Here is a 27,581-nt window from a genome sequence, read left to right on the forward strand (position 1 = left end):
GTTTGAAAATCTCTCAGCTTTTTTTCTGTTTTTAATCATTAAAAAATTCCTCCAGTTCTCTTTTGAAACATAAAGAAATACCACATGCAGTTTTAGATTAAAAATTCACTTTCATGGAATAATAAAACTTCCTTTGGTCTTTTAGGTCAGTATATTACATAAATGGCTCCCTGTCTTGGCACTTGAACCTATGTCTGGTTGGAAATGAGCCAAATCTGAATTAAGCCTTTGGACTGGCACTTTCCCGTTTCACTTCTATATGGTTAGGTGTGGTATAGTAGAAAGAATATAGACTTTGGACTTAGATATACCTGGGTTCAAATCCCAGCTCCACAACTTAATATGTGAGCCTGGGAAAATCAGTTAATTGCTTTCCTCACCTGTAGAGATAAGAGTAATAATAATTACTTGACATGGTTATGAGGATAAATTTAGAAAAAAGGAAAAAAATATTATTATACTGTAGTAGAGGCTTGTTAGTTTCCCAGAAAAAATGGTAAATATTTGCATACATAGAGATGAGAAGACCTTTACTCTAGTTTCTTCCCAGCCTATCAACCAGCCGCTCCCTGGTCACCCAACAATCAGTGTCAGCTTTGTAATCTTGAACAAGTCATTTAATTTCTCTAAACTTCAGTTAGAAAAATGGGGCAACCTGAAGGAAAACCAGTTCATGTTAGGATGACCCTTCTAACTTGAAGTATTTCATCATGATGAAGTGGCTATCACCTTTTGGAATTTGATGAGTTAGCTTGTTTTGAAAGAATTATCATGCTGTCTTTTACTACGTAGAAGAATTAGGAGAAGCGTTCTTGCAGGTAATACCAATTTGTCTCACTTCATAGTATCAATCACTCTTACTTTATCTCTTCTTCCTCTTTCGAGAATGTGGTTATATTCATTGTGCCTGCATGTTGCTCAGGCAGTGGCTTGCCTGATGTCTTCCTTCACCTAGGCTACCGTGGCTTTTTTTCTCTTTTTTCTTATTACTTATATATCTAGGAGCCTCCTCAAAGTCAACTGCTATTATGAGAAAAAGCAGAAATTGTCTTTGAAGTACTACACAGAAGAAACTTGACTCTTTTCTATTTGGTTGTGATTGTTTTTCCTAGTGTATGGGTTATCCTATCGTCAGTTTCTACTCTGGAAGCCTAATAGTGTTTTTTTCTCCCCTCTGTTTTTGTTGTTGTTGGCTTGTGTGTTTCTTTTTTTTTTTTTAGGTGACATTTGTGTAACAAAATTAACCATTTTAAAGCATACAATTCAGTGACATTTAGTGCATTTACAGTGTTGTGCAACCATCACCTCTATTTAGTTCTAAACATTTTCAACCGTACCAAAGAAAACCCATACCCATTAAAAGTAGTCATTCCCTGTTCTGCCCTCTCCTCAGCCTCTAACAAACATTAATTTGCTTGTGCCTTAAAACATTAATCCGAATTTACCCCTATTAAGAGTATTTCAGATAAATGGAATCATACTTTATGTGACTTTCGTGCCAGGCTTCTGTCATATAGCATATTTTGAAGGTTCATCCATTTTGTAACATGTAATAGTACATATTAGTACTTCGTTCCTTTTTATGAGTAATATTCCATTCTGTGGATATACTTCATTTTGTTTATCCATTCGGTGTTTGATGGACATTTAGGTTGTTTCCACATTTTGGCTTTTATGAGTTGTATTCCTGTGAACATCCACGTACAAGTATTTCTTTGGATACTTGTTACTTTTGGGGATCTACACCTAGGAGTGGAATTGCTGGGCCATGTGGTAATTTTGTTTACGTTTATGTTTTTTATATTTATGCTATGCTTATGTTTTTGAGGAACTGCCAGCTGTTTTCCACAGTCGGTGCGCCTCTGTGTCTATTTAAGTCCTTTACCATTTTTTAATTGGGTAGTTTGTCTTTTTGGTGTTGAATTGTAAGAGAGTTCTTTATATATTCTGGATATTAGTCTCTTGTTAGATATATGACTTACAAATATTTTCTCCCATTCCATAGATTTTCTTCACTTATAAGAGATTTTTACTATTACCTTTTACATTTAGGTCTTCGATCCATATTTTTTTTTTTCTGCTTTTTCTCCCCAAATCCCTCCAGTACATAGTTGTATATTTTAGTTGTGGGTCCCTCTAGTTGTGGTATGTAGGACGCTGGCTCAGCATGGCCTGATGAGCAGTTCCATGTCCGTGCCCAGGATCCGAACCAGTGAAACCCTGGGCTGCTGAAGCAGAGCGTGCAAACTTAACCACTTGGCCATGGGGCCAGCCCCCTTTGATCCATTTTGAGTTAATTTTTGTATATGGTATAAGGTAAGGGTTCAGCTTTGTTCTTTGTATGTGGATATCCAGTTGTCCCAGCAACATTTGTTGAAGAGACTGTTCTTTCCCCATTAATGGTCTTGGCAACCTTGTGGAAAATCAATTGACCATAGGTGCATGGGTTTCTATCTGGACTCTGAATTCAGTTCCGTTGGTCTGTATGTCTGTCGTTAGGCCAGTGCCACACTGTGATACTGATTGATTACTTTAGCTTTGTAGTAAGTTTTGAGATTGGGAAGAATAAAGTGAGTCCTCCAACTTTGTTCTTTTTTAAGATTGTTTTGGCTGATCAAGGTCTCTAGTATTTTCATATGAATTTTGGGATGAGGTTGTCACTTTTTGCAAATAAGGAAGCTGGGATTTTGATGGGGTTATATTCGGTCTGCAGATCTGTTTGGGTAATATTGCCATCTTAGGAATATTTAAGTGTTTATTCTTTTTAATTAAATTATAAATGGAATTGTTTTCTTAACTCCCTCTTTGGATTTCTCATTGCTGGTGTATTTAAAACAACTAATTTTTGAGTGTTGGTCTTGTATTCTGCAACTTTGCTAAATTTGTGTGTTACCTTTAATAGTTTTCTTTTTGCAGATTCTGTAGAATTTTCTTTAGAAACAGCATTTCATCTGCAGATAGAGTTTTACTTCTTCCTTTCCAATTTGGTTGCCATTTATTTTTATTGCCTAATTGCTTTTTCCAGAACTTCCACTTGAATAGAAGTTGGAGAAACAGGGCATCTTTATCTTGTTCCTGATCTTAGGGAGAAAGCTTTCAGTCTTTTGCCACTGAGTATGTTAGCTCTGGGCTTTTGATAAATGCCCTTTATCAGGTTGAGGAAGTTCCATTCTAGTCCTAGTTTGTTGTGTGTTCTTATCATAAAAGTTTGTTGACTTTTGTCAAATGCTTTTTCTACATCAATTGAGGCGATCATGTAGAGTTTTTTTCCTTCATTCTATTAATGTGGTATATTAATCAATTGATTTTTATATCTTGAACCACCCTCGTAATCCTGGGATGCATCTCACTTTGTCTTAGTCTTAATATGCTTCATAGTCTTATTATTCTGCTGGATTCGGTTTGCAAGGGATATTCGTCTGTAGTTTTCTTGTGGTGTCTTTGTCTGGCTTTGGTATCAGTAATCCTGGCCTTATAGGATGAATTGGAAAGTGTTCCCGCCTCTTCTGTTTTTTGTAGAGTTTGAGAAGGATTAGTGTTGATTCTTCTTTATATGTTTAGTAGAATTTACCAGCGAAACAATCTGCCTCTGGGCTTTTTTTCATTGGGAGATTTTTGATTATTAATTCAGTCTTCACTTATTGTAAGAGTGTTCCAATTTTTTACTAGTTTGAGTCTTCTCTTTTCTTTTTCCTCAATCTAGCTAAAGATGTGTCGATTTTGTTGATATTTTCAAAGAACTGAGTTTGGGTTCCATTGATTTTTCTCTGTTGGTTTTCTGTTTTCTTATTTCATTTATCTCTTTTCTAATCTTTATCTCCTTTCTTTTGCTAGCTTTAGGTTTAGTTTGCTCTTTTTTTTTTCCTTTTTAAGGTGTAAAGAATACTTCACACCAAAACAACAAATAACCTAATTAACAGGTTATTGGTTAGACGTGATTTATTTTTTCTATTTTAATGTAGCCATTTAAGTCTATAAATTTCACTCTGAGCATTGCTTTTGCTGCAGCCCATAATAACTTATGGCATGTTGTTTTTTCATTTTCATTCATCTTTAAGTATTTTCTAATTTCCCTTGTGATTTCTTCTTTAACCCATTGGTTAAGAGTGTGTTGTTTAATTTCCACATACTTGAATTTTCTTTTTTTTTTTTTTTAAGATTGGCACCTGAGCTAACATCTGTTGCCAGTCTTCTTTTTCTTCTTCTTCTCCCCAAAGCCTCCAAGTTCATAGTTGTATATTCTAGTTGTGAGTACCTCTTTTGTTGTGCTATGTGGGACACTGCCTCAGCATGGCCTGATGAGTGGTGCCATGTCCACTCCCAGGGTCCCAACTGGGGAAACCCTGGGCTGCCGAAGTGGAGCACACGAACTTAACCACTTGACCATGGGGCTGGCCCCATTTTTTTTTGAGGAAGATTAGCCCTGAGCCAACATCCATGGCCAAGCCCTTTCTTTTTCTTTTTTTTTTCCTGCTGAGGAAGATTGGCCCTGAGCTAACATTCATGCCCATCTTCCTCTACTTTATATGTGGGTTGCCTGCCGTAGCATGGCTTGACAAGTGGTGTGTGGGTCCACACGTGGGATCCAAACTGGCAAACCCCAAGCCACCGAAGCAGAGTGTGTGAACTTAACCACTGCACTACCTAGCCGGCCCCTTGAATTTTCTAATTTTCCTTATGATACTGATTTCTGTTTTCATTGTATTGGATCAGAGAACATTCTCTATATCATCTTTTTTTTTTTTTAAATTTTCTTTTAAAGATTAGCACCTGAGGTAACATCTGTTGCCCTTTTTTGTTTTTACTTCTTCTCCCCCAAGCCCCCCAGTACATCGTTGTATATTTTAGTTGTGGGTCCTTCTGGTTGTGCTATGTGGGCCATCGCCTCAGCATGCCTGATGAACGGTTCCGTATCCATGCCCAGGATCCGAACTGGCGAAACCCCAGGCCGCAAAAGCAGAGCACACAAACTTAACCACCCAGCCACGGGGCCACACCCTCTCTTTATGATCTTAATCTTTTTAAGTTTCTGCGGACTTGTTTTGTGGCCTAACACGTGGTCTTCTGTGAAGAATCTTTTGTGTGCACTTGAGAAGATTGTGTATTCTGTTATTTTTGTCTGAAGTATTCTTTATTTATCTGTTAGGTTTAATCTTTTTATAGTGTTGCGCAAGTCCTCTTTTTCCTAACTGAACCCAGGACTAGTCCTTCTATCCATTACTGAGAGTAAATTATTGAAGTCTCCAACTTATTTTAGTATTACCTACTTCCCCCTCCAATTTTGTCATTTTTTGCTTCATATATTAGGTATATATAGGTTTATAATTCTTTTATTTTCTTGATTGATTGACAGTCTTATCAATATACACGTCTTTCTTTGTCTTTAATAACAGTTTTTGACTTGAAGTCTATTTTGTCTGATAGCAGGGCCATATGCTATGAGTTGAATTGTTTCTCCCAAAAAGGTGTTGCGTACCTGTGAGTGTGACATTATTTAGAAATAGGATCTTTGCAGAGAAATAGGTCTTTGTGGTAATTTGTTGTGGCAGCCCTATGAAACTAATACAGATTTCAGTACTGAAAGTGGTATCTTGCTGTAACAAAATACCTAAAAATGTGGAAATGGTTTTGGTGAGTGGATACTAACTGGGAGAGTTCTGAGACACTTATTCGGAAAAACAGCCTGGATTGCCTTAAGGAAACGGTATGCAGAAATGTGGATGTCAAAGGCAATCTGGGGAGGCTTTAAAAGGAAATGGTGAACGTGTTATTGGACAGTAGAGGAAAGGCGATCCTTGTTAGAAAGTGGCAGAGACTATGGCTGAATTATGTTCTGTTGGATAGAACTTTTATGCAATGAACTTGTATATTTAGCTGAAAAGATTTCCAAGCAAAGTGTGGAAAGTGCAGCCTGGTTTCTCCTCCTTGATGGAGGGTTAGGTTGTTTCCAGTATTTAGCTGTTATAAACATGCTACAATGAACCTCCATGTGCCAGTTTATTTTCCTAGGGGTAGATATTTAGAGATGGAATTGCCGGAAGTAGTTTTGCACCTTCCCTGGAAGAGACCAGTATTTATCAGTTTCTTACATGTTTGTCCAGAAGTTTTGTTACCATATATATCATATATATATCTTACACGCATATGTATTTATTTCTATATCTATATAATATGTAAAACATATATATACATGTATCTAATATTTGGGTATTATATGCATATGGGTTTTTCTGTGTGTAGTAAAGTGTCATGGAGTTGACTCCATGCCTTTGCCCATTGACTAGATGTGTCATAATTCATATAACAAGTTCCCCCCGATAGTTTTCTACTTTTTTACTACTAAAAACATTCCTATAATGACTGACTCTATACATAAGTCATTTTGTAAGTGTGATTGCAGTTTTATAGGATAAATTTCTCGTACTTGAAAGTTTTGATAGGTATTGCTAAATTGTCCTTCATAGAGGTTTTGCCGTTGCACACACTATCTTCTGTATTATAGTACCTGTTTTTCTACAGCCCTGCCAATACAGTGTGTTGTCAAACATTTGGATCATTGCCATTATGATGGGGAACAGTACTATGGCACTGTCATTTTAAGTTTCTCTTGTTACAAGCGGATTGAGCTTTTTTGTCGTCGTTTGTTCACCATAGGTTTTTTACTGAGCTGCCATTTTTCTACTGAGCTTTTAGACTGCTTCTAGTGGAATTTGCCATATGTAAAATTGTTTTTATGTTTAGGTAGTCAGGTATATCAGTCTTAAGACCTGAAATTTTGTGCTGTTCTTAGAAAGCCCTTTTCCATTCTGAGATTATTTAAAGAATCTTCCATAGTCATAATAGGCTCAGTTTTACTATACTAACTTAATGTAGTTCTAAGTAATAAGCTACTCTAGATATGAACACGAATTTTTAATGATAAGCTTTTTATTATCACTCAGGAGGAAATGACCTTACATTACCTCATTTACCCTTTCAAGCATGGAGAAATATAGGGTAACAAACAGATTGTATGTGTGCCTGGATGTAGCATCTCATAGGTGAAACAGAACAACACTGAAGCTGGACATTGTCATGATTTGCCCTATGGATTAATTCAAATTCATGGTGTAATTCCAAGTGAAATTATTGAATACGGTCAAGGGAAGGCATTCCTATAATGGAATTTCTTTTTACAAATTCCTTGCACATTGGTTGTAAAATCAGCTAGACTTGTGATTCTTTTTCATGCCGTAGTTCTGCTCTTCTTTCTGGGACTACTCAACTCAACTTAGTTTCTTTTGTCTTAGATCTAAAGGTTAGAATTCCATGAATTGAATTACTTAGGTATAGTTTGCCTACTTCTCTTAGCGTTCCATTTTTCAGTAGATAAGGCAATATAAAATTACCACTTTGCAACATACAAAGTTTTTTCTATAGAGTGATGACAAAAAGGGTAAGTTTTGTCTAATTTTCCTCTCATCTTGTTTCTGTTATTTCAATAAAAACCTGAGGAATTTTCTCAAAAGAATTTATCTTTTCATTGATTGTATTTAATAGTAGACATAAAAAGATAGTTATTGGTTAACTGTAAACTTAAAAAGAATTGTATATGTTTTCATCTAGATCCCAAGGAAGAGAAAGAGGAAGAAGACTCTGCCCTCCCTCAGGAAGTTTCCATTGCTGCAACTAGGCCTAGCCGGGGCTGGCGCAGCAGTAGCAGGACGTCTGTCTCTCGGCATCGTGACACAGAGAACACCCGAAGTTCTAGGTCCAAGACTGGTTCATTGCAGCTCATCTGCAAGTCAGAACCAAATACAGATCAGCTTGATTATGGTACAGTGCAAGTAGATTATGGTTATTTAATAACCAGTTGCCTGTAGACTTTAAATATAATGTTGAATATTTACCAAAACAGTTTAACTTTCATGGGTAGGTATGGTTATATAGGAAAGATTTCTTTTCGACAATTTGCAGATCCTCTCCTTTTGCATAATGACTACAGGCAGTAATTTGCTATGTATCTCTTGGCTGCAGAAAGAAAATATCTTTATCTACATAGATAAACTTTTGTTTTGGCTTTATTTTTCCAGATGTTGCAGAAGAACATCAGTCTCCAGGTGGTATTAGGTAAGAAACTTTTCATATTTCATATATAAACCCTTGGAGACAAAGAGCACAATCGCATTATATGATTCAGAAGCTGTTTTCTACTTGAAATAATTTTGAGCTGTTAAAGAGAAATTAGCTTCAGTTTTGGTATTCAGTTTTTAGATTGCATTTTATTCTTGATTAGAGCTTTAACCATGTAGTCTTTAGTTATGTAGTTCAGAAACCATGTCTTAAGTACCTTCTGTGTTCTGACTTATTCCCTGCTAGACAGGAACGTGAAATGGGGATGTTTTGACCAGGGTTTTGAAGTGTCTTCCTTGATAAGTCATTTGATTCCCACCAACTTTTTTGTGTGTGTCTGTTCATAGGTCTTTTTTGTTAGAGCAGATTACTAGACATAGAATTATAAAGTTAATTTTTTTAACTCTTAGTGCCGTTGAACAGTCATCACCTTACCTTTATTTAATGAAGTGATAGCATTTCTAGGATTTATGTGTTTTTAGTTCCAATTATTATTCTTTAGGATAAAGCAGCTAGATTGCAGTCCAACTAGACCATGAGGATAAAAATCCTAGATAACTTACTGTGAATCTTTGGCTACCTCTAAATAAATTACCGAATAAAATTCAGTTAGGTAGAATCGTTACAACTAGAATTTCTAATCTCTGTTTGCTGCTTTTTAGTAGTGATGAGGAGGAGGAGGAAGAAGAAGAGATGTTAATCAGTGAAGAGGAAATACCATTCAAAGATGACCCAAGAGATGAGACCTACAAACCCCACTTAGAAAGGCACGTCTCAGATTTTACTCCAGACATGTCAATGAAGAATAAGTTAGGAAAACACCGTTGCATGCTTTTATTTTCCCTTGTTGCCAGACTAATGAGTATAGACTTAATTTTAAATGAATAATTAATTATGCACTTGTTTTGTAAATCTAACGTCATCTTATTACTCCCTCATACAGACCTCTTTTCCATTTTTAGAACTGTATTTTTGATCATATCCAAATTAAGATGTCTGCATGTTTTATCTTAATAAGATTAAGATATCATAAATTGCCTAAGTACTTAGTTTTTACTTTTGTCTTGATTCTCTTTACATCTGTAGTGAGATTTGATTCTAGATTTGATTCATGATCCTGGTGGAGTCATCTCATAGGCTTTAAATATATATCATTCCTATGCATATGAGGAATGGTTGGCCAGAAATCACATTTCATGAGCTGAGGACCATAATTTTACATTAAAGTGGTGATAACCCCAGGCTTTATCCTCTTGTCACAGTTTTCCTTGAAAGGGCCTTTTGTGGGACACCAACGTTGAAATGCATTTGTGTTTTCAGGGAAACTCCAAAGCCACGGAGAAAATCTGGAAAGGTGAAAGAAGAGAAAGAGAAGAAGGAAATTAAAGTGGAAGTAGAGGTAGAGGTGAAAGAAGAGGAGAATGAAATTAGGGAGGATGAGGAACCTCCTAGGAAGTGAGTAGACACTTACTGCTAAAAATGGAAACTTAACAGATTTTGAAGCCACTAGTAGGAAAAGGGTGGGGGGGGGGGGTGATGAGGAAGGATGTTGGCACATTCTTATTGCTGCCTCAAGCAGCCGACCATTTCATTGGAGAGACTCTTCTCAAAAGCTTGAAAGCTTAATTCAAAGCCATACTTAAAGACATCCAAATGAGCAGGTAAGACAGTGGCTGTAGGGATGCAGATGTAGTAGAGACAGCAAGAAAAAGTGTAGCAGTGTGGATCCTCTAAAGAAGGGCAAATAAGGCAAATGATGCAATAACTTTGGGCAAAAACTTTCTGCCTAGCAATCATTTCCTATTGTGGAAATAAGATTTTTTAAATATTGAGGCTTTTTGGTTCTATTGCAAGGAGAATATAGTTTATATTCTTAGGGTTTTTAGATAATAGACTCTTTTATTTTGCTTCTTAAGTTGACTAAATTTAAGTGATAGACTTTTCACTGAGACAACTCTTCACATAGTGATCTTGAGATTTATCGAGTTCTTCCATAGTAATGCATAGTTTATGAAAGGTGTATAACTTGTGATGCAGATTTATTTGAAAGTGAAATGACTTCAGAATGAAATCTTTGGTTTGTCAGATATGTCTCTGGATTTTTGTATTCTGGCTTATCCTTTGTTTCTGGCCCCTGCTCTTTGGTCTTGAGTATATGTCTTCAGCCATCCTTCGTTGTCGAAGCCTCAATCCAGAATATGTGGACAGTTACCATGTTCTTTAATTTTAGGAGAGGAAGAAGGCGAAAAGATGACAAAAGTCCACGATTACCCAAAAGGAGGTGAGTAATTTATACTCGTACTATGTTGTACCTTATTTCTGGTGATAGGTACTTTACTTACGTATTTAGCCCTCATAATTATCCTGCAGGAATGGCTGTTTAAAAATTTCTCAGAAGCAACTTCATTAATGTCCTTATTGCAAAGTTACTGTTTTTATTTCCATTACAGGATCTTAAAGTTCCTAAAAATCTTAATACTTTTTCTTTACCTTTTGGAGGGTTACTAGTTTATTTTGTGCTTTTTTTTAAAAACTCTCTCGAGCATTTGGCAATTTCTGATTATTTCTAACATAAGTTCTGTGGAAGCTATGTACTAGTAAAGAGATTTTAGTTCTTCATACTGTAAAATAGCTATTTCCTATAGTGCAGGTCAAGTTAAAGGCCAGTGTGCAGAGTGCTGCTTTTCTGTTGCTAACTTTTCTCCCACATATTGATAATAGAAAAAAGCCTCCAATCCAGTATGTCCGTTGTGAGATGGAAGGATGTGGAACTGTTCTTGCTCACCCTCGCTATTTGCAGGTCAGTGAAGTTGTTTTGTAAGGCAGCCTTTCAGTTTATCTTTCATGACTAGTTCTCATACTTCATGAGTCTTTATAGTTTGTGAACTTGTGTAGGCTTCATCATTGACGTATAAGGTTGAGAAAAATGTTTTTTAAACATAAAATTATTTTAGTTATGCTGTTAAAAAAAAGAAAAGTGACTAAGAACCTGAGCCCAAATAGAAGATTTTCTTGGAATCTTGGAATATCCCATTGTTTCCCATTGTGTAAATACTTCTCATATATAAGATGTGTTGTTAGAACACCCTAAGACACAGATGAATAGATTTTATTTTGGTGTGTATTTTTGAAAAATAGCAATCAAACCAGTAATTTCTTGAGTACTATTTAGATTTTTTTAAAATTAGTTTTTAGGGGTTTTTTTAAGTGAATAGACTTTTAAAAAAACGAGTCAAGATAGATTATATTTAGGTCTGGCAGAAAACCTGAAAGTGAAGTACTGCTTACTGAAGCTTAAGAAATGCCTGTTTAATCTTTAGCAGCAAGTAGACCAAGAGAGTAAGGCCTTACTTTCTGGTTCTGGTTCTGTCGTGATAATGACAGCTACTCTTCTTTTGCCATGTGCTGTTTGCTGCACTAGGCAGCAAACAATATATGATCTCTATATTCTCACAACAGCGCTATGAACAATTATCGTTATTTCCCTTTTACAAATGAGAACTGAAGCTTAAAATATTTAGGTATGTCTCCTAAGATCACACTGCTAATGAATGACCCAGACTAGAATCCAGATCTATTTCCATAGCCTAGGTTCTCAACCATTTTATTATACTGCCTCCCCAACCATAATATAGAGTATTCGGTTTTCCTTCAGCACTTAAACTTTGCAAAAGAATGAGCTTTCAGGAGGCCTGAATTTTTATCCCTCTTCACTTTCTTTTACTGTTTTAGCACCACATTAAATATCAGCATTTGCTGAAGAAGAAATATGTATGTCCCCATCCCTCCTGTGGGCGACTCTTCAGGCTCCAGAAGCAACTTCTACGACATGCCAAACATCATACAGGTACTTTTTTAAGATTAGTAATATGTTTTCCTAACATTAATCTTAAGAATTTGCAGTCAAGTGTGGGAGAAAGATATGAAAATAAAAAGTGATAAAACATGAATTTTACAAGGGTTTAACTAAGTAGGGCGTTTTAACTTTTGTCCTTTGGCTTCTTTAAGAACTTTTATGCTTGGAGAATTATCTTTTATTGAGCATGTACTCTGTCAACTGTGGACTAAACACTTTACATGTACTATTGCTTATCCATCTATTAAACATCACCAGGTTTGCTTATATTAGCCGTACGTTACAGCTAAGAAACCAAACCAAGGCCTACCAACATTAAGTAACTTGCCTGTGGTCACAGAGCTAGTTTTTAGCAGAACTAGGATTTTGTAATTCTGCTTCAGGTAGATAGTTGTAGTAGCTCTTATGGACTAAAAGTGGGAAGTATGAAGAGACAGCCTAAATGGTAAAGAAGCTTACTTACAGTTTATATTAACTACTAAATAGCCGCCGGGACTTCTGCTGCTGATGAAATCATAAAGGCTAGCTATTGAATTCCCACATAACCTCCTGTAAGAGTTATTGACTAAAAGAGAAACTATCTTCATAATACATATTAGAGAATGGATTCAAATTCCATTCATCTTTAGCTACTGACAGTCTCAGTGCAGTGCAGCTAATAGGAACAAGTTGTGCTGGGTATTACAGCTAGTTGAAGAAGTGCCAAAAACCTGATTATTACATGTTATCTTCTCAATTTTAGAGGATAAGGAATTCCAGTTGCAGAGATGTCATGTCTCCAGCCCAAGGTCATATTGATCTATGTTCCCTTTGTATCATTTACTAAATGTGTGACTCAGGCAAGTTACTTAATTTGTCTCACTTTTCCTCATGTGTAAAATAAGGGTAGTAATGATACCAATATCATGGAGTTATTATAAGGATGAGATAACATATAAAATGCTATTTACTGCACAGAGCCTGGCACATGGTAGACTTTGAAAACACCAGGATTTGAACTCAGATCTCAATCACTCCAAAGTCTACAGACTTTGCATCATACTATGTTTCTTCAGAGAGAATGAATCTCCACTATTTCTTGATCGGTGCTGCTCATCCTTCTCCCTTTTGCCATAGAAAAGTAGCTTCTAACAACCGGTTTAGACTATTTTAGCTAAATATCACAAGCCTACGGTGACAAACTGTTGTAGAAATTTAGTCCATTCCAAATATTTATATTTGATTAATACAATTTTATGATGTCAGTGTTAGAGAGTTTACCTTTTTCAGATTAGTTTGTATAGACTCCCTTTGGAAATACATGAATTTATTTAAGCAAATCGGTGCCCCACCTGGGTTTACCATGCTACCTCAGGGAGCTAGAAAAGTGGATGAGACCTGAGAAGTACTAAGAGTTGTCCCTGGGTTAGAACTGTGCATTTTTAGATCTTACTACTTATCGTGTATAACATAGACCAGCAAGTGTTGTCATCACTTGAGCTTTTGTTAGAGATACAGGATCTCAGGCCCTGCCTCAGACCTGCTGAATCTGCATCTGCATCTAATAAGATCCCCAAGTGATTCCTAAGTACCTTTAAGTTTGAGAAAAACTTGGCACTTCTCCCAAACTTGGTTTTAGAATTGTTTAAGATGGAGTACAGGAGGAAATTGGATATTCTTTGCCTATTAATTTATCCTTGTGTTTTCACTGTAACTATTTCTATTAATTTTAAGTGAAAGGCATAGAAAATGTAGTGGTCATTCATTCAACAAATATGTATTGAACATCTGTTTTCCACTCTTTCCCCAACCAAGTGATAAAGAAATAATTGAGTACAATGCTCCTTTGCCCCATAGATTCCACACCATGTTATCAAATTCATCAAAAATCCTATGAAATTTAGGGGGACTGTGACATGAAAGAGGGAGGTAGTTGAATGGTGCAGAAGATCTGAGGGTGGAGAACAAGGAAAAGAAATACAGGTGCTGTTTGCATATATTTGATAGCAGCTACTTGAATCTTTGGAGAGAAGTTTAGATTGTTAGGTAACATTTTTTAAAAGTGAAATGGAAGATATGATTATCACTATAGATGTGGATCACTTTTCTTCTAGGGAATGCCAAATTCTTTTGTTGTTATTTGTTGTTTGAATGCCAGGTTTTTTATATGTAAGCATTCAGCTTTCACAGTCTGTGAAAAAACTATTTTAAAGAATAAAATTGATGGAAAATTTAGCTGTTTACTTGCTAAGCAATTTATCCAAGATCTGGATTACTGATAAAATTGAGGTTAGGATTCCAGTTCTCATATTTCTTTCTAGGTTTTGGCGTGTTTGTTTAATAGATCCTTATGCCACTGAGTGTATGGGCTAAAAAAAAAAAAAAAATGATGAAAGGTATTTTTTTGTTGTTATTTTGTTTTTGTTTTGTTTTTGTTTTTTTGTTTTGTGAGGAAGATTGGCTCTGAGCTAACATCTGTTGCCAATCTTCCTCTTTTTGCTGAGGAAGATTAGCCCTGACCTAAATCCGTACTCATCCTCCTCCACTTTCTGTATGGGATGCTACCCCAGCATGGCTTCATGAGCCGTGTGTAGGTCTGAACCCAGGATTCGAACCAGCAAATCCCAGGCCACCAAAGCAAAGCGCGTGAACTTAACCACTACGCTGCCAGGATGGCCCAAAACTGTTTGTTTCTTAAATTTTGTTCATACATTGAAAACAATATTGCTTTTACTCTAAATTGACCTGCCTGAGATCAGCCTACTTACTTATGCAAGCTAGGCAAAAATACTTACAGGGATTCTAAATAGAACACTAACCACATTATTCTTTTCCTTAGATCAAAGGGATTATATCTGTGAATATTGTGCTCGAGCCTTCAAGAGTTCCCACAACCTGGCTGTGCACCGAATGATTCACACGGGCGAGAAGCCATTACAGTGAGTATTTATTTACTTGTGAACATCTGGATGAGAAGTGCATATACCCTACTTGAGAGTGAGCCCCTTTTCAAACATTTCAGCTGCAACTGCTCTTTACTTTTACCAAGTTGAAGAGTGAGTTATTTCTCTATTTGATCAGCCGTTTCCTCTTCCACTCTCCTTAGATGCGAGATCTGTGGATTTACTTGTCGGCAAAAGGCATCCCTTAATTGGCACATGAAGAAGCATGATGCAGACTCCTTCTACCAGTTCTCTTGCAATATCTGTGGCAAAAAATTTGAGAAGAAAGACAGCGTAGTGGCACACAAAGCTAAAAGCCACCCTGAGGTGCTGATTGCCGAAGCTCTGGCTGCCAATGCAGGCGCCCTCATCACCAGCACAGATATCTTGGGCACTAACCCAGAGTCCCTGACACAACCTGCAGATGGTCAGGGTCTTCCTCTTCTTCCTGAGCCCTTGGGAAACTCCACCTCTGGAGAGTGCCTCCTGCTAGAAGCTGAAGGGATGTCAAAGTCATACTGTAGTGGGACAGAACGGGTGAGCCTGATGGCTGATGGGAAGATCTTTGTGGGAAGTGGCAGCAGTGGGGGCACTGAAGGGCTGGTCATGAACTCGGATATACTCGGTGCTACCACAGAGGTTCTGATTGAAGATTCAGACTCTACTGGACCTTAGTGGAAGGGAAGACTTTGGGCACTGGGACAGCTCAGACTTTGTATTTAAAAGATAAAAAGGACAAAAAAAATTTAAAGCATTTAAAATCTAGTTAAATAACTGAAGGGCCTGCTCTTTCCATTGTGGATCACAGCACACACACACACATACACCCACCCCTACTTCTCCCTCTATTGTCCTCTTTATAAAATTGGTCTTGCCTTTACCAGAAAGGTAGATTAAAAAAATAAATAAATAAGCAGCAGCAGCTCTTAAAGTGAGGGTTATACTCAGTTCCAGCCAGGCAGACTTCCTGCTCGTTGGCAGATCCCCTTTTCCAACCTGTAACTCTGATGTGCTCTGGATCAGCTTCTAACTCTTAATAGTATATTACTGTCTCATAAACCCCTTCTCCTCCTCTACTGCTGCCCCATGGTTCTGGCTTCTACCCACTGCAGCACACTTATCCTCAAAGTATCATATAATTCTAATCTCTGGAGGCTTGCAGCTTGACTTGGCACTTTAGGGCCCCTTAGCAGGGTGAGCTGTTAAAACAGCACACATCTCTCACCCCCTTCTTCTCCATTCCCCATTGGGTTTAGGAAAGGAAGGATACGTGGGGACCACCTCCCTCCTCTGACCCCAGCACCTCAGTCCCCCTCCCAACACCTCCATATGGTTCTCAATGGTGCTCACTTGCTTGGAAGCAGGCTCCCAACAGGGAGGGGGCTGCCCTCTACATGGCCTCTCTGACCGTAGGACAGGGCTCTGGATCAGTGAGACAGTGAGAAAAGTCCCAGACTAATGGCAGAAATTTGCACTTTGAACATGTGTGTTTTTGTGTTGTGGAACCTGAGATTCCTTATTTATTAATGGAAAAAATCTGATTTTTTTTTTTTTTTTTTTTGTCTTTGTTGCTATAATTTTGTGGGGCTGGGAGAGATTAGATTATTCTGATGTGGGGTCCTTTCCATAAGAGGTACTTTTGAAGGCAAGATACAGGGTTGAAGCAGCACAGCCCACCTCTGTAAAATCATAGCTCTCCAGTGGCCATTAAAGAAAGCTGGTCCTCAGCACTAACAAAGTCACTACAGTAGCCTAGTGCTTTTCCAGGAGCCTTTTTAGGGAAGGGTGTTAGGTTTGTGGTAATTAGTGCTCCTTGAGTTTTTAGAGCATTGGGATTTAGGAATTTTGTGGAGGTGAGGAAGGTTCCTTGTTCAGGGTCTGAATTACAGATAAAAGACTCTCTCTTGTGAATTTATTTTCTCTTTTGTCCCCATCATTTCTTTACACATGCCTCCCTGTTGGCCCAACTCTGGTCCTTTGCTTTGTTTTGCTTTTGCTTTGCTTTATCATTGGTTCATTCCAGCTCCCGATTAGTGAAGGACACTGCCGTTAGTGAAGGAATAGACTGAGAGTCATACAGTTTTAAGTCAAAGAAAATTGCTCTGTTTTGTTTCCCTTTTAATAACACTTCAGAAGAGGAAAGGCTTCAGTAGACAAAGTTAATAATCTGTATAATAATGGCTTTGGCTTTCACCTGAAGTTCTGGGAATTACCACTTCCCTTGAGAATAGGGATTTTCATGAGGTGGATTGCTTATTACTGTCCACAGGAAAGACTGGTAGTGTTTTGTACAAATTTGTAACTCCCAGAAGACTAAAAACATATTTTGGCTCATTTTTAAAGAATTAGAAGGGCAGTCTCTATCCTTCTGTATACCTCAGAAGCTGGAATTAAAGATTTGCCCTCTTCATTGTTTGTCAGAAATGTATGATGGCTGTTGGAAAGAATGAAGTTTTGCTGAGAACAAAATAAGGAACAGCTTGTTTTTCACAAACACTAAAACTACAAAGTTTATCAATTTTCTCTTTATTTTTTCCCAAAAAGAGGGGTAACAAAATGTCATCTCTGAAAGAGGCTTACTTTACACCCACTAGAGTCAGTGGTTGGGATGCCAGGGAATAGGGAGTGAAACACCTACAGTGAACAGTCTTAAATGCACTATTGTTCTTTTCAGAGTGTTGTAGATTTACCGTCCTTCCAGTGTGGGGGTAGAAAATGCAATAAAGATAGAAGGGGTGTAGATAATGCTTTCCTGCCCACAGTAAGGATTTGGAGTTGACTTTGGTATGTTGGGTAGATTTGAAAATACTATAAGATTGATTGGATGAGTCTACAACAAGGTTGTTCCACTCCCATATAAGTCCAGTTTGTACTGGCTTGACTAGCTAGCATCTATACCCTGCACTTACCTTTTTGTCTTTGTTGTGTTGATCTTATCCCATGTCTCCGTAAATTACCTTTGCAGTGGTTAGTCATCAGATGTTTTAGCCGCTTACACAAAAGCAAACTGCATTAAAAAAAAAAACCCAACTATGAGATAGAGGGAAAATATTTTCTTCCTCCTGTCATACTCCTTCCCCCACCAAAAGCAACTAGGTCTAATAATGAGAAAGTTTCTGTTCTTTCTTTTTTTTTCGGTCCTCTTCATAGCTACCATTTGCCTGCAATTTACTTCAATAAATTATTGTAGCAGTTTGCAATAAATTTTAAAATACTTTTCTTGGACTTTATTTTTTGCCTTTTGAGAAGATGATGCTAGCATAGTTAAGAGTTGGTGTAAGTAAACTATCTTATACTAGGCCCTCTTCCCTTTTCCTTTCTGCTCTTCATGCTGTTTACTTCTTTGTCCTTCTAAGGAGCTCTTATAATCTTAAAACTGCATTTCCTACTCTTAGTCAAATTCTATTACCTTTTTAATAACTCTTCCCACTGCATATTCACCATCTTGAATTGGCAATTCTAAATTCTGAAAGTGTCATTGAGATGCAAGCATTATGTCTGGGAGATGTGCCTCCCCGGGTTTGTGGTTGCCCAGGGTTCTTTTGAGACTTAACATGCTTCAGAGTGTTTAGATTAACACTGGCCAGGATTACTGGGAGTAAAAAACATATATATATATATATATATATATATATGATGGTATGGAAAAGCATCCACATAGAGCACTTGAACCTCCTTTGTACCTGTTTGGAGAAAAAATATAAAGAGTGTACTAAACCTAACTGAGGTTATTACAGTCTGGTTGTTTGAAGTACCATTTTTCCCTCCTGTCTTTTCCAACTTTCCAATGTACTCAAGAAAAGTGAAAAATTGTAATGGATCAATTTAAAATATTTTATTTCCTGAAAGCCTTTTTTGCCTGTTGTAATGTGCAGGACCCTTCTCCTTTGATGGGAGAGACAGGTAGTTACCTGAATCTAGGTTGAAAAGGTTATGTAAAAAGAAATTATAATAAAAGGGATACTCTGCTTTTCAAATCCTTGTTTTCTCTTAATCTAGGTAAGGAATATCCAAAATAAATATGTAAAGAAGAAAAATAAAAGTTATCTTCATGGAAGCAACTGGTCTTCCTTGGTTGTACTGAGTTACAATGAAACAATTGATTTTGCCACATGAGAAAACCAAGTACCTTCAGAGCAAAGTTTCTATGGCATATACTGTTGTTTGCTCTTGTTGAGAATCATGTAGTTAACTTTTGACTCAGTTTACTTCCTGATTTCTGATGTTGAGATGCCATACGAATCTGTGATCATTTGGCACACTTGGAAATCCCTTCCATGTTTTGACTTTTTTTTTTTAAGATTTTTTTTTTTAATTTTTTTCCTTTTTCTCCCCAAAGCCCCCCGGTACATAGTTGTATATTCTTCGTTGTGGGTCGTTCTAGTTGTGGCATGTGGGACGCTGCCTCAGCATGGTTTGATGAGCAGTGCCATGCCCGCGCCCAGGATTCGAACCAACGAAACACTGGGCCGCCTGCAGCGGAGCGCGCGAACTTAACCACTCGGCCACGGGGCCAGCCCCTTGACAGACTTTTTTACCAGGAAAGGTGGTCGTATTAATCTAGTGGAGAAAACGTTATGAAAGCTGTGAGTTTAATTTTCGTTCTGATGACAAAACCTTGAGTAACATTTAATGTCAGTGCTTTCTCACAAAACTCAATGTCCATATAAGGTACTAAGTTAACGAAAAAACATAATCCTCCTACCTTCTTAAAAGGCCTACTGTGACAGCTGCCCAGGCCTCATTCTTGCTCCTTTGCATCCGTTGTTTATTGTTTACCCATAGAAATTTGCCCTTGAGAAGGGATGCATTTCAGCTTAGAGGCAAGGAAATAGTGAAATTGATTCATTTGGGGATGAAGCTTGCGACTCTTACCAGATTAGCATCATCCTCTCACCTGCTGAGTTAAATGTAACAGAACAACAGCTCTCCAAGTACTTTTAAACTCCTTACCCTCATTTCAAAGCCCAGCTCATTCTCTTACTTTGTTAAGAAGCAATGTGGTATGACTGGGATAAAGAAGGAAAAGCATGTTGTCACTTGAGTGAGACTGCCTTAGAAATGTTAGCAAGTCAGGGTTGGGTGTTTCCTGTCTTTTGGAAGAGAACAGGCCTAAACAGTACCTTCCTCATCCTATACCTACGAGGAAGGAACCATGGTTGAGATTAGAGATGCTTCCTTAGCTGATTTTTTAATCAAATGTAAATTAAACTAACTTTAAATATATACCAAAAGGATGGGAATGGAAAACATAATGTATTGTTAAAGGACCTATTTCATGTAAATTTTTGTTTCTTGAACAAAATGTGAACTACCTAAAGAATGAAATTGGAAAGTCAGTGAGAGGAACTGTAGAATCGAAGACCGATATTTAAATTTTGAGCCTAGTAGTTGGATTTTGTGCACATTGTTTATGTGTCGATTACTTCTTGTGTAAAATGGGGAAAATATTTACCTCATAGAATTATTTTAAAGATCAAATAAAGACTTTAAAGCCTTTAGGGCAGTGTCTGGCCCAGGGTAGGTGCTTAATAAATGGCAGCTTTATCAATAATCATAACAACTTAATGTTATTGAATACTTCACCAGACTGAAAACAGAAAGAAAGAAAAGGACATAGGTAGCGCAAGTGAGGGTGATAATAAAATGAACTGATTATGTGTATATAAAATAGATTACATTAGGCAGGGATGTCATGAGGATTAGTGTGATAGTGACCTTGTTGCTAAGTGGAAAAGCAAAACAATGACGTAAAAACAAGTACGTTAGAACAGAGTGGAGGAGAGAGAGGGAGGCAGACGCTGCAGGAAAAAAAAAGCTGATTAAAAAGGGGCCTTTGATTCCACAGGCACAAAAATCCACAGCCAGGAATTTGCTGCCACCTCTGAGTCAGGCAGGGGGTGGGGGTGGGGTGCACAATCCCATTAGTAGAGAAATGCCCAGTGGATTTAGTCTGAGAGTCACATTTCTTATTTGGACCAGTGTAGACAGAAGCAAGCCCAGCTCACTTGTTTCCTGGGACAGTTGAGTTAGGGGATGGCTTTCGCAGAGCATTCAGCGCTGACCCCTCACCGCCGGGACCTCTGTAGCCGCTCTATCTGGCTAGCAAGGAAGATTCGTTCAGACCTGACTGCTCTTACGGAATCTTATGTAAGTTGCCTATTTTGCTGTTGTCTATTTTCACTTCGTCTCTTCTGATCCAGCCTCTTACCATCATGCTCCAGCCCCATTACCAGTTATGAAATCTCTAATCGTACAGTCATTCATGTGTTGGACATCTGTTATTTGACATGGCCCCTTGAGGAAACATGAGCTTTATTTTCTTTCTCTAGACTGTTTAGGAGACATGTTCCTTGAATAAGACAATATATATAGGGTTCTAGATCGGATTGGCTACATGTCTTGGAGGCTGTTCCTAATCTGATTGCCTACAGTCTGAATTCTACCAGAATAGATTAATCATGGGCCCTGTAAGTTTGGGTTTTTTACCTACCTTGTTCTGAATTCTTGAGCTGTGTAAATGAAAGGCAGAGTGAGGTTTATAGATAGGACTGGGAAAAGAGCAATATAAACCCAACCAATTTCCATACATTATTAGCCACCCACTTTTTAATTACATACATTAAAAATATCCCCCTGTCTAAATAGAAAGGTAACCTACACTATCAGAAAGATCCCTTAGAAGATTCACTGGGGAATTGGGCAAGTGTCAAATTCTTAAGGAGCCAACCATGGAGTTCCGGATTGGTTTTCTGATGGAGGGAGATCCCCGTCAATCTCCACCTAAGGCCTGCTGTGGAAATACTCCACATGCCTTTGGAGAGGTCTGAATTTAGATTCTCTGTGAATTGGTTTATCTTCATACAGCCCACCAGTCACAAATCAGACTCTCTGAAGTATTTTTTTTTTTTAAATACTAAATCTCACTGACTTCTTTAAAGAATTGGCCTCAGCTTTGAGAGCGGGCAATGGAGGAGAGGGCAGTTCAAAAAATTCTACAGTGCCTACATTCTAGGGTTGCCTAGGTGTGGCCAGTATCTTTCAGTATGTTTAAAACAGGTAAACTCCAGTATGATTAAAATGTATCAGTTTCCAGGAGGGAGTTTGAGGTGGGAAGGAGAAATTACTCTGGACCAGTGGTTTTCAAACTTTAGAACCTAATGAAAGCTGCAGATTCTGCCAAGAAAAATGAACAAGTAGCCAAAAGCAGTACGTATAATTTCAGGGAGAATAGGGTCTTCCTAGTCCAGTCACGGACTCCTGTTGAAGAGTTCCTGTTCTAGACTTTTCATTTTCTTTAAAATTTGGATCCTTGACCAGGGATGTGAATAAGATTCTGTATGAGCTTTAGGGATTGAGAATGGTGGGGTGGTTACAGAAGATGTGATGTTTTTCTGTATCGTTGGCCAGGTGAAGCAGCAGGGCCTGGACGAGAACATGAACCTGGACTTTGTGGGTGGTGTGCCAATGGCAAGCACTGTTCGATGGAGTGAGCTGACTGAGGCAGAGCGACTCCAAGAGAATCTGCAAGCTTATCGTACCTTCCATGTTATGTTAGTCAGGCTTTTAGAAGACCAACAGGTGCATTTTACTCCAGCTGAAGGTGACTTCCATCAAGCAATACATACCCTTCTTCTCCAAGTTGCTGCCTTTGCTTACCAGCTGGAGGAATTAATGGTGCTCCTGGAACACAAGATCCCCCCCAAAGAGGCCGATGGGATGCCTATTATTGGAGATGGTGGTCTCTTTGAGAAGAAGCTGTGGGGCCTAAAGGTGCTGCAAGAGCTTTCACAGTGGACAGTGAGGTCCATCCATGACCTTCGAGTCATTTCTTCGCATCGGACTGGGATCCCAGCACATGGGAGCCATTATGTTGCTAATGACAAGAAAATGTAGCAGTTACCCTCTTGCTTTCTCTTCTAATGGAATATACGTAGTTCTCTGAGGCCTCACTTTTCTATTCTTAAGTTTTTGAAAACCTTTAAGACCACAGGCATTTTTGTTAAGTAGGGTTGGAGACATGGACAAATGGACATAACATTTTACCCTCGGGGGGGAGGTGTATATATGTGTTGGGGCTATAAGGGAGTGGGACAGAGGTAACATTCTTCCACCTCAGTGCTCTAATCTTTTCTACCCATTAAGTAATCTTTACAGGTATTTAACAACCTCACAGGATAAATATATTTTTGACTCTAGGATGACTCTTCTGAGAAGACTAACAGTGAATTAAAAATCATGGACTCTAGCCAATTCAAACTTGGATAATAAAGATAGTAACTAACGTTTGTTAAGTATCTGCTGTATTGAAGTAAGATGCCAGGGGCTTTATGTATATTATAATTTTCACAGCAACCCTCTTGAGGGAGGTGGTATTACTCCCATTTGGCCGATGTGAAAACAGGCTCTCAGAAATTTATAACTTGCTCAGGGTTACCCACCTAGCAGGTGGCACACTAACTTTGAACCCAGATCTTTCTTAGTCCAAGGCCTATATGCCCTTCACTTTAGAGGCCTGATTATGAACCTCTGTCACTGCACCTCTTGGCCACAGAGGGTTGGAAAATGTATCCGTGCAGTCTAATCCTAGCACTGCAGGAACAACCCCCATTACATGTCCTGAATGGCACAATTTTAGTGTTAAAGGCAGTAATTAATTGTTGTCCATACTTGGCAAAGAAAGCAGTGGAAATCTTAAGATTTTGTTTGGGGCAAAGATTAGGCCCACCAAGCTTCGGAATTTAGGAAGCTGAGGATGTGCAGTAATACAGCCTGCTTTAAAGTGTTCACTGATGCTCTTCTCTGGGGTTGAGCACAGCCTTGTACCAGGTTACGTCACGTTTATTATAGTCAGCAATGCAGTGGTACAGACACTGTAACGCAAGCGTTCATGGACGATGGGTGGAATACTACTCAGGTTAAAAAGTCACAGAACTCCTTCACCACACATTCTCAGGACTTAGTCATGAAGAGAGGGTGAGGTCCACTCTGTCCCCAGTGGGAATGCCAGCGATTCTGAAACAATTTACAACAAAGCCTTCATGCTTCACAACAAAGGGGCAGAGCTCTGCATTTAATAGACACACAGTGTGAGAGGCACCAGCTGGTAAATGTGGACATTTGCAGTCAGGCCTATGAACTAGTAGTGCAATGTGAAATCCAAGTTCTCAGGAATAGTTTGTTTCACACTACCATTTAGTTAAAACTCAACATCTTGGATTAGGGACCCAAATCAATTTTGTTTACTTATTTTGGGCTTCTGTGTTCTTTTTTCTTTTTCTTTAAGATTTTATTTTATTTTTTCCTTCTTCTCAAGGCCCCCCCAGTACATAGTTGTTTATTTTAGTTGTGGGTCCTTCTAGTTGTGGCATGTGGGATGCCGCCTCAGCATGGCTTGATGAGCAGCGCTAGATCCGTACCCAGGATTTGAACCAGTGACACCCTGGGCGGCCAAAGCAGAGTGCGTGAACCTAACCACTTGGCCACGGGGCTGCCCTGGGTTTCTGTATTCTTAAATGAACCAGGAGTCAGAGAGGGCTAGCTCCCAAAGGTTACAGAGGTGGGATGGGTGATTAACTTGCGTCCTTCCCCACATGGGTTCACATCCAAATCTCCACAAAGTCAATATTATGGGAGGACTCTGGGCTAGGTATTGTGTTGGTACAGGGGAAGGAAGGCCCTGCTTTCTAGTATGCATTTGTGTAACAAGGTTCTATGCATGTAGGAGAGCAATACTAAGTTGGAATTGCAAGGCACAGGTGTAAGTGTTATGGAGTTAAAAGGAAGCTCAATGAAGGCCAGAAATCGCTTTCTGGAGGAGGGACGAGTTCAGTTCTGTCTCAGAGGTTGGCTGAGCACCAAAATAAAGAGAGATCATGAGAGGAGCAGGGAAGAGTTGCCTGCTTAGAAGAAAGTGAGGCAATAATAAACATTTGAGTCCAGCAACCACTGGGGTTTATCATTTGCTTTTATTTCATTTGTGATTTGGGTATAGGTAGATGGTTCCCCAGTGAATGCATAGAGGCTTATTTGATTCAAGCTTTTCCTTATTTAAATTGTTCCTTCTGCTTAAGAGCAGTATTTTTGATTGGTAAAGTACCTGCTTATTAATGTGAAGCTCTTAGATTTATTTGCACAATATTTTATGCTCTTTTTGTTTAATGGTGAAAAATTGACTAAAATTTCTTAATGAGGAATAACTGATTACACACTGGCTGAATCTGAAAGGTGTGACCCCTCTCCAAAGTGTTTTGTTTTTATATTCAGCAGATATGGCAGGGCAGACATCTGTGGAAGTTTCAGAAAGTAATAGAGCATGGCTTAAGCTTTGCTGAGTTGCATTGTGAAGGAGTATTTATGTGTAAGAGGCACATTTGTAGTAGCAGAGGGTCCAGAAAAGATACAGGTAATAACTTGAATAGGAGGGAATAAGAAGGTGTGTAAGTCTCGATTAAGTCACAAAAGCAGCAAGTCTATTGTGAGTGCTTTCCCAGCTCTGTGCTAAGAACTGTGTATCAGTTTCTCCTTGAAGAAACTTGCAATATGCCTCAAAAGAAGTGTGGAGAAGCTCCTTAGAAAAAGGTAGATAAAGTAAGGGAGAAATGAGAACTTAGCCATAGTAACAAAGACATAAACATATGCGGATCTGCATGTGTAGACATTGCATCATGCTTATCTGAAAGGGATGAAACAGACTGAATAAGGGACTGACAATACAGCAATGCTCTGTGGTGTGTGTCTCATAATACAGATAGGGATAATGGTGACACAGTGGACCTTTTTTTTTTTTTTTTTTTTTTGAGGAAGATTAGCCCTGAGCTAACATCTGCTGCCAATCCTCTTTTTGCTGAGGAAGACTGGCCCTGAGCTAACATCTGCGCCCATCTTCCCCTACTTTATATGTGGACGCCTGCCACAGCATGGTTTAACAAATGGTGTGTAGTCCACACCCGAGATCTGAACTGGTGAACCCTGGGCCACTAAAGTGGAAGGTGCAAACTTCACTGCTGCACCACGCTGGCCCCACGTATATATTTTTTAAGAATCCACAACCCAAAAGAGATTTTTTTTTTTTTTTTTAAAGATTCTTTTATTTTTTCCTTTTTCTCCCCAAAGCGCCCCGGTACATAGTTGTATATTCTTCGTTGTGGGTCCTTCTAGTTGTGGCATGTGGGACGCTGCCTCAGCGTGGTCTGATGAGCAGTGCCATGTCCGCGCCCAGGATTCGAACCAACGAAACACTGGGCTGCCTGCAGCGGAGCGCGTGAACTTAACCACTCGGCCACGGGGCCAGCCCCCCAAAAGAGATTTTTGATCTTCAGATTTTAGTTCCCTTGTTTCTTAGATCTGTATATGGATAGGATCTCTGGGGAATCATATTTTTATATACATATAAACTATATCATATATATTAATGTATATATTTGTATATCAATAAGGTATTTAAAGGCATAAATTTAGTTCCTAGCCCCTAACTCTTATTTTGTAAAGAGAATTCCTTCCATCCCACTGTCTCCAGAAAAGTCTTCTCTGGGGGGAGAGATCCAGTTTTCCTGAATCTGTCAAGGAATTGCATGTGCAAGAGTTGATAAATTCTTTTTGCATTGACTTAGGGTGATTTGGAAAAGACTTGGAAATTAGCACAAACTCAAAGGTGAAGCATGGAATAAAATTAGCTTTAGGATAATCAGGTTTGAGGGAAGTGAGAGTTTTAACACAAATGGTAAGTGTCAAGTCATAGCCCTGGTATTGCTGTTATTTCAGGCTGCTGTGGATTCAAGCCCAATGGATGACTCATTGTTGTGACCGCTGGTCAAACAAAGAGAGGTCAAGTAAATATTTCAGGGAGATATATCTACAAAGTTGTTTAGAATGACTTTTGTTTGTGAATCCTTAGCTCCTCATGAAGAAGCTGAGTGCCTTCTCCCTCTATTGAGGAGTAAAATAGAAATGCACCAGGATGAGAAAGGGATTGGTGAAGAGGAAAAGGAGGAAAAAAGTAAAATCTGGATATCACTTCAGTTGATCTGTTGTGTGTGTGTGCTACTAACAGTGTTTAAGCCAGGGCCTAAAAACAGTCGTTTGGCCTCCTGCCTCCTCCCACCTCAGCTTCAAGCATAAGACCCAAGAATGAACCCACCTTCTGAATGTTGGTACATTGAAAAAGTGAAAGTGATAAAAATTTCATCTCTCCACTCAAAAGCTTCTATAGCGCTCTAAGGTTTACAGATAAAGACAGAGTAAAAATATAATTTGATCTTTTGATGAAATTTGTGTGGGGCATGAGATAAGAAAATCCACGTGCATGCAATTCTAATATTACTTGGATCGATCTATTTTTGGCAGATAGAAAATAAAAGATTCAAGAATGGCTAACAATAAAAATCTTGCCTCAGCAAGACCATGAGTTGCTTCTTTTATTTCTGTATCTTTGGATGAACAAGGGGAATTTCAAGTGATTTCAACACTGGATGAAATGTAATCCTCCCAGCCAAGGCCAGGCTCAATCGAGCATGTTGGGTAAATCTCCATGATGTCAGGCCACTTGGAAAAACTAGGGCCAGTCAGCCTAGAAAAGGTAGATTGCCCCTATGCCTATCAGCTAGCCTGCAGGTGAGGAAGATTTCCTATATGGTTTAATTTCAAGTATTTAATTTCAAGTGTTAATTTCAATTTTACTTCAGGTATTCCCA

The 27,581-nt window shown here is 38.5% G+C and overlaps 2 protein-coding genes across 4 annotated transcripts in view; both read left to right on the forward strand.

The window, feature by feature from the left end:
* Positions 1-18,866, forward strand: part of ZFP91 (ZFP91 zinc finger protein, atypical E3 ubiquitin ligase) — a 36,527-nt gene extending 17,661 nt beyond the window's left edge. The window contains exons 3-11 of one of the 2 annotated variants that reach the window (XM_001498153.7): positions 7,606-7,815; positions 8,073-8,109; positions 8,775-8,879; positions 9,433-9,567; positions 10,343-10,393; positions 10,834-10,912; positions 11,845-11,959; positions 14,787-14,886; positions 15,054-18,866. In XM_001498153.7, the coding sequence (XP_001498203.3) occupies positions 7,606-7,815; positions 8,073-8,109; positions 8,775-8,879; positions 9,433-9,567; positions 10,343-10,393; positions 10,834-10,912; positions 11,845-11,959; positions 14,787-14,886; positions 15,054-15,564 (1,343 nt within the window). In that variant the 3' untranslated portion in view covers positions 15,565-18,866. The remainder of the gene's footprint in view (positions 1-7,605; positions 7,816-8,072; positions 8,110-8,774; positions 8,880-9,432; positions 9,568-10,342; positions 10,394-10,833; positions 10,913-11,844; positions 11,960-14,786; positions 14,887-15,053) is intronic. The other variant, XM_005598160.4, reaches the window with a different exon arrangement.
* CNTF (ciliary neurotrophic factor) lies at positions 15,288-27,287 on the forward strand. Of its 2 annotated transcripts, none has more exons than XM_003362616.5 (3): positions 15,288-15,426; positions 20,872-21,039; positions 22,300-27,287. In XM_003362616.5, the coding sequence occupies exons 2-3, from the start codon at positions 20,926-20,928 to the stop codon at positions 22,783-22,785; spliced, it is 600 nt and encodes a 199-aa protein (XP_003362664.2). In that variant the 5' UTR covers positions 15,288-15,426; positions 20,872-20,925; the 3' UTR covers positions 22,786-27,287. The 2 variants fall into 2 exon arrangements, with proteins under 2 accessions (XP_003362664.2, XP_070085725.1); XM_070229624.1 differs by having other exon boundaries at positions 15,289-15,426; positions 20,877-21,039.
* Positions 27,288-27,581: the final 294 nt, after the last annotated feature.

This window comes from Equus caballus, chromosome 12, assembly GCF_041296265.1.
Source record: "Equus caballus isolate H_3958 breed thoroughbred chromosome 12, TB-T2T, whole genome shotgun sequence".
Lineage (NCBI taxonomy): Eukaryota > Metazoa > Chordata > Mammalia > Perissodactyla > Equidae > Equus > Equus caballus.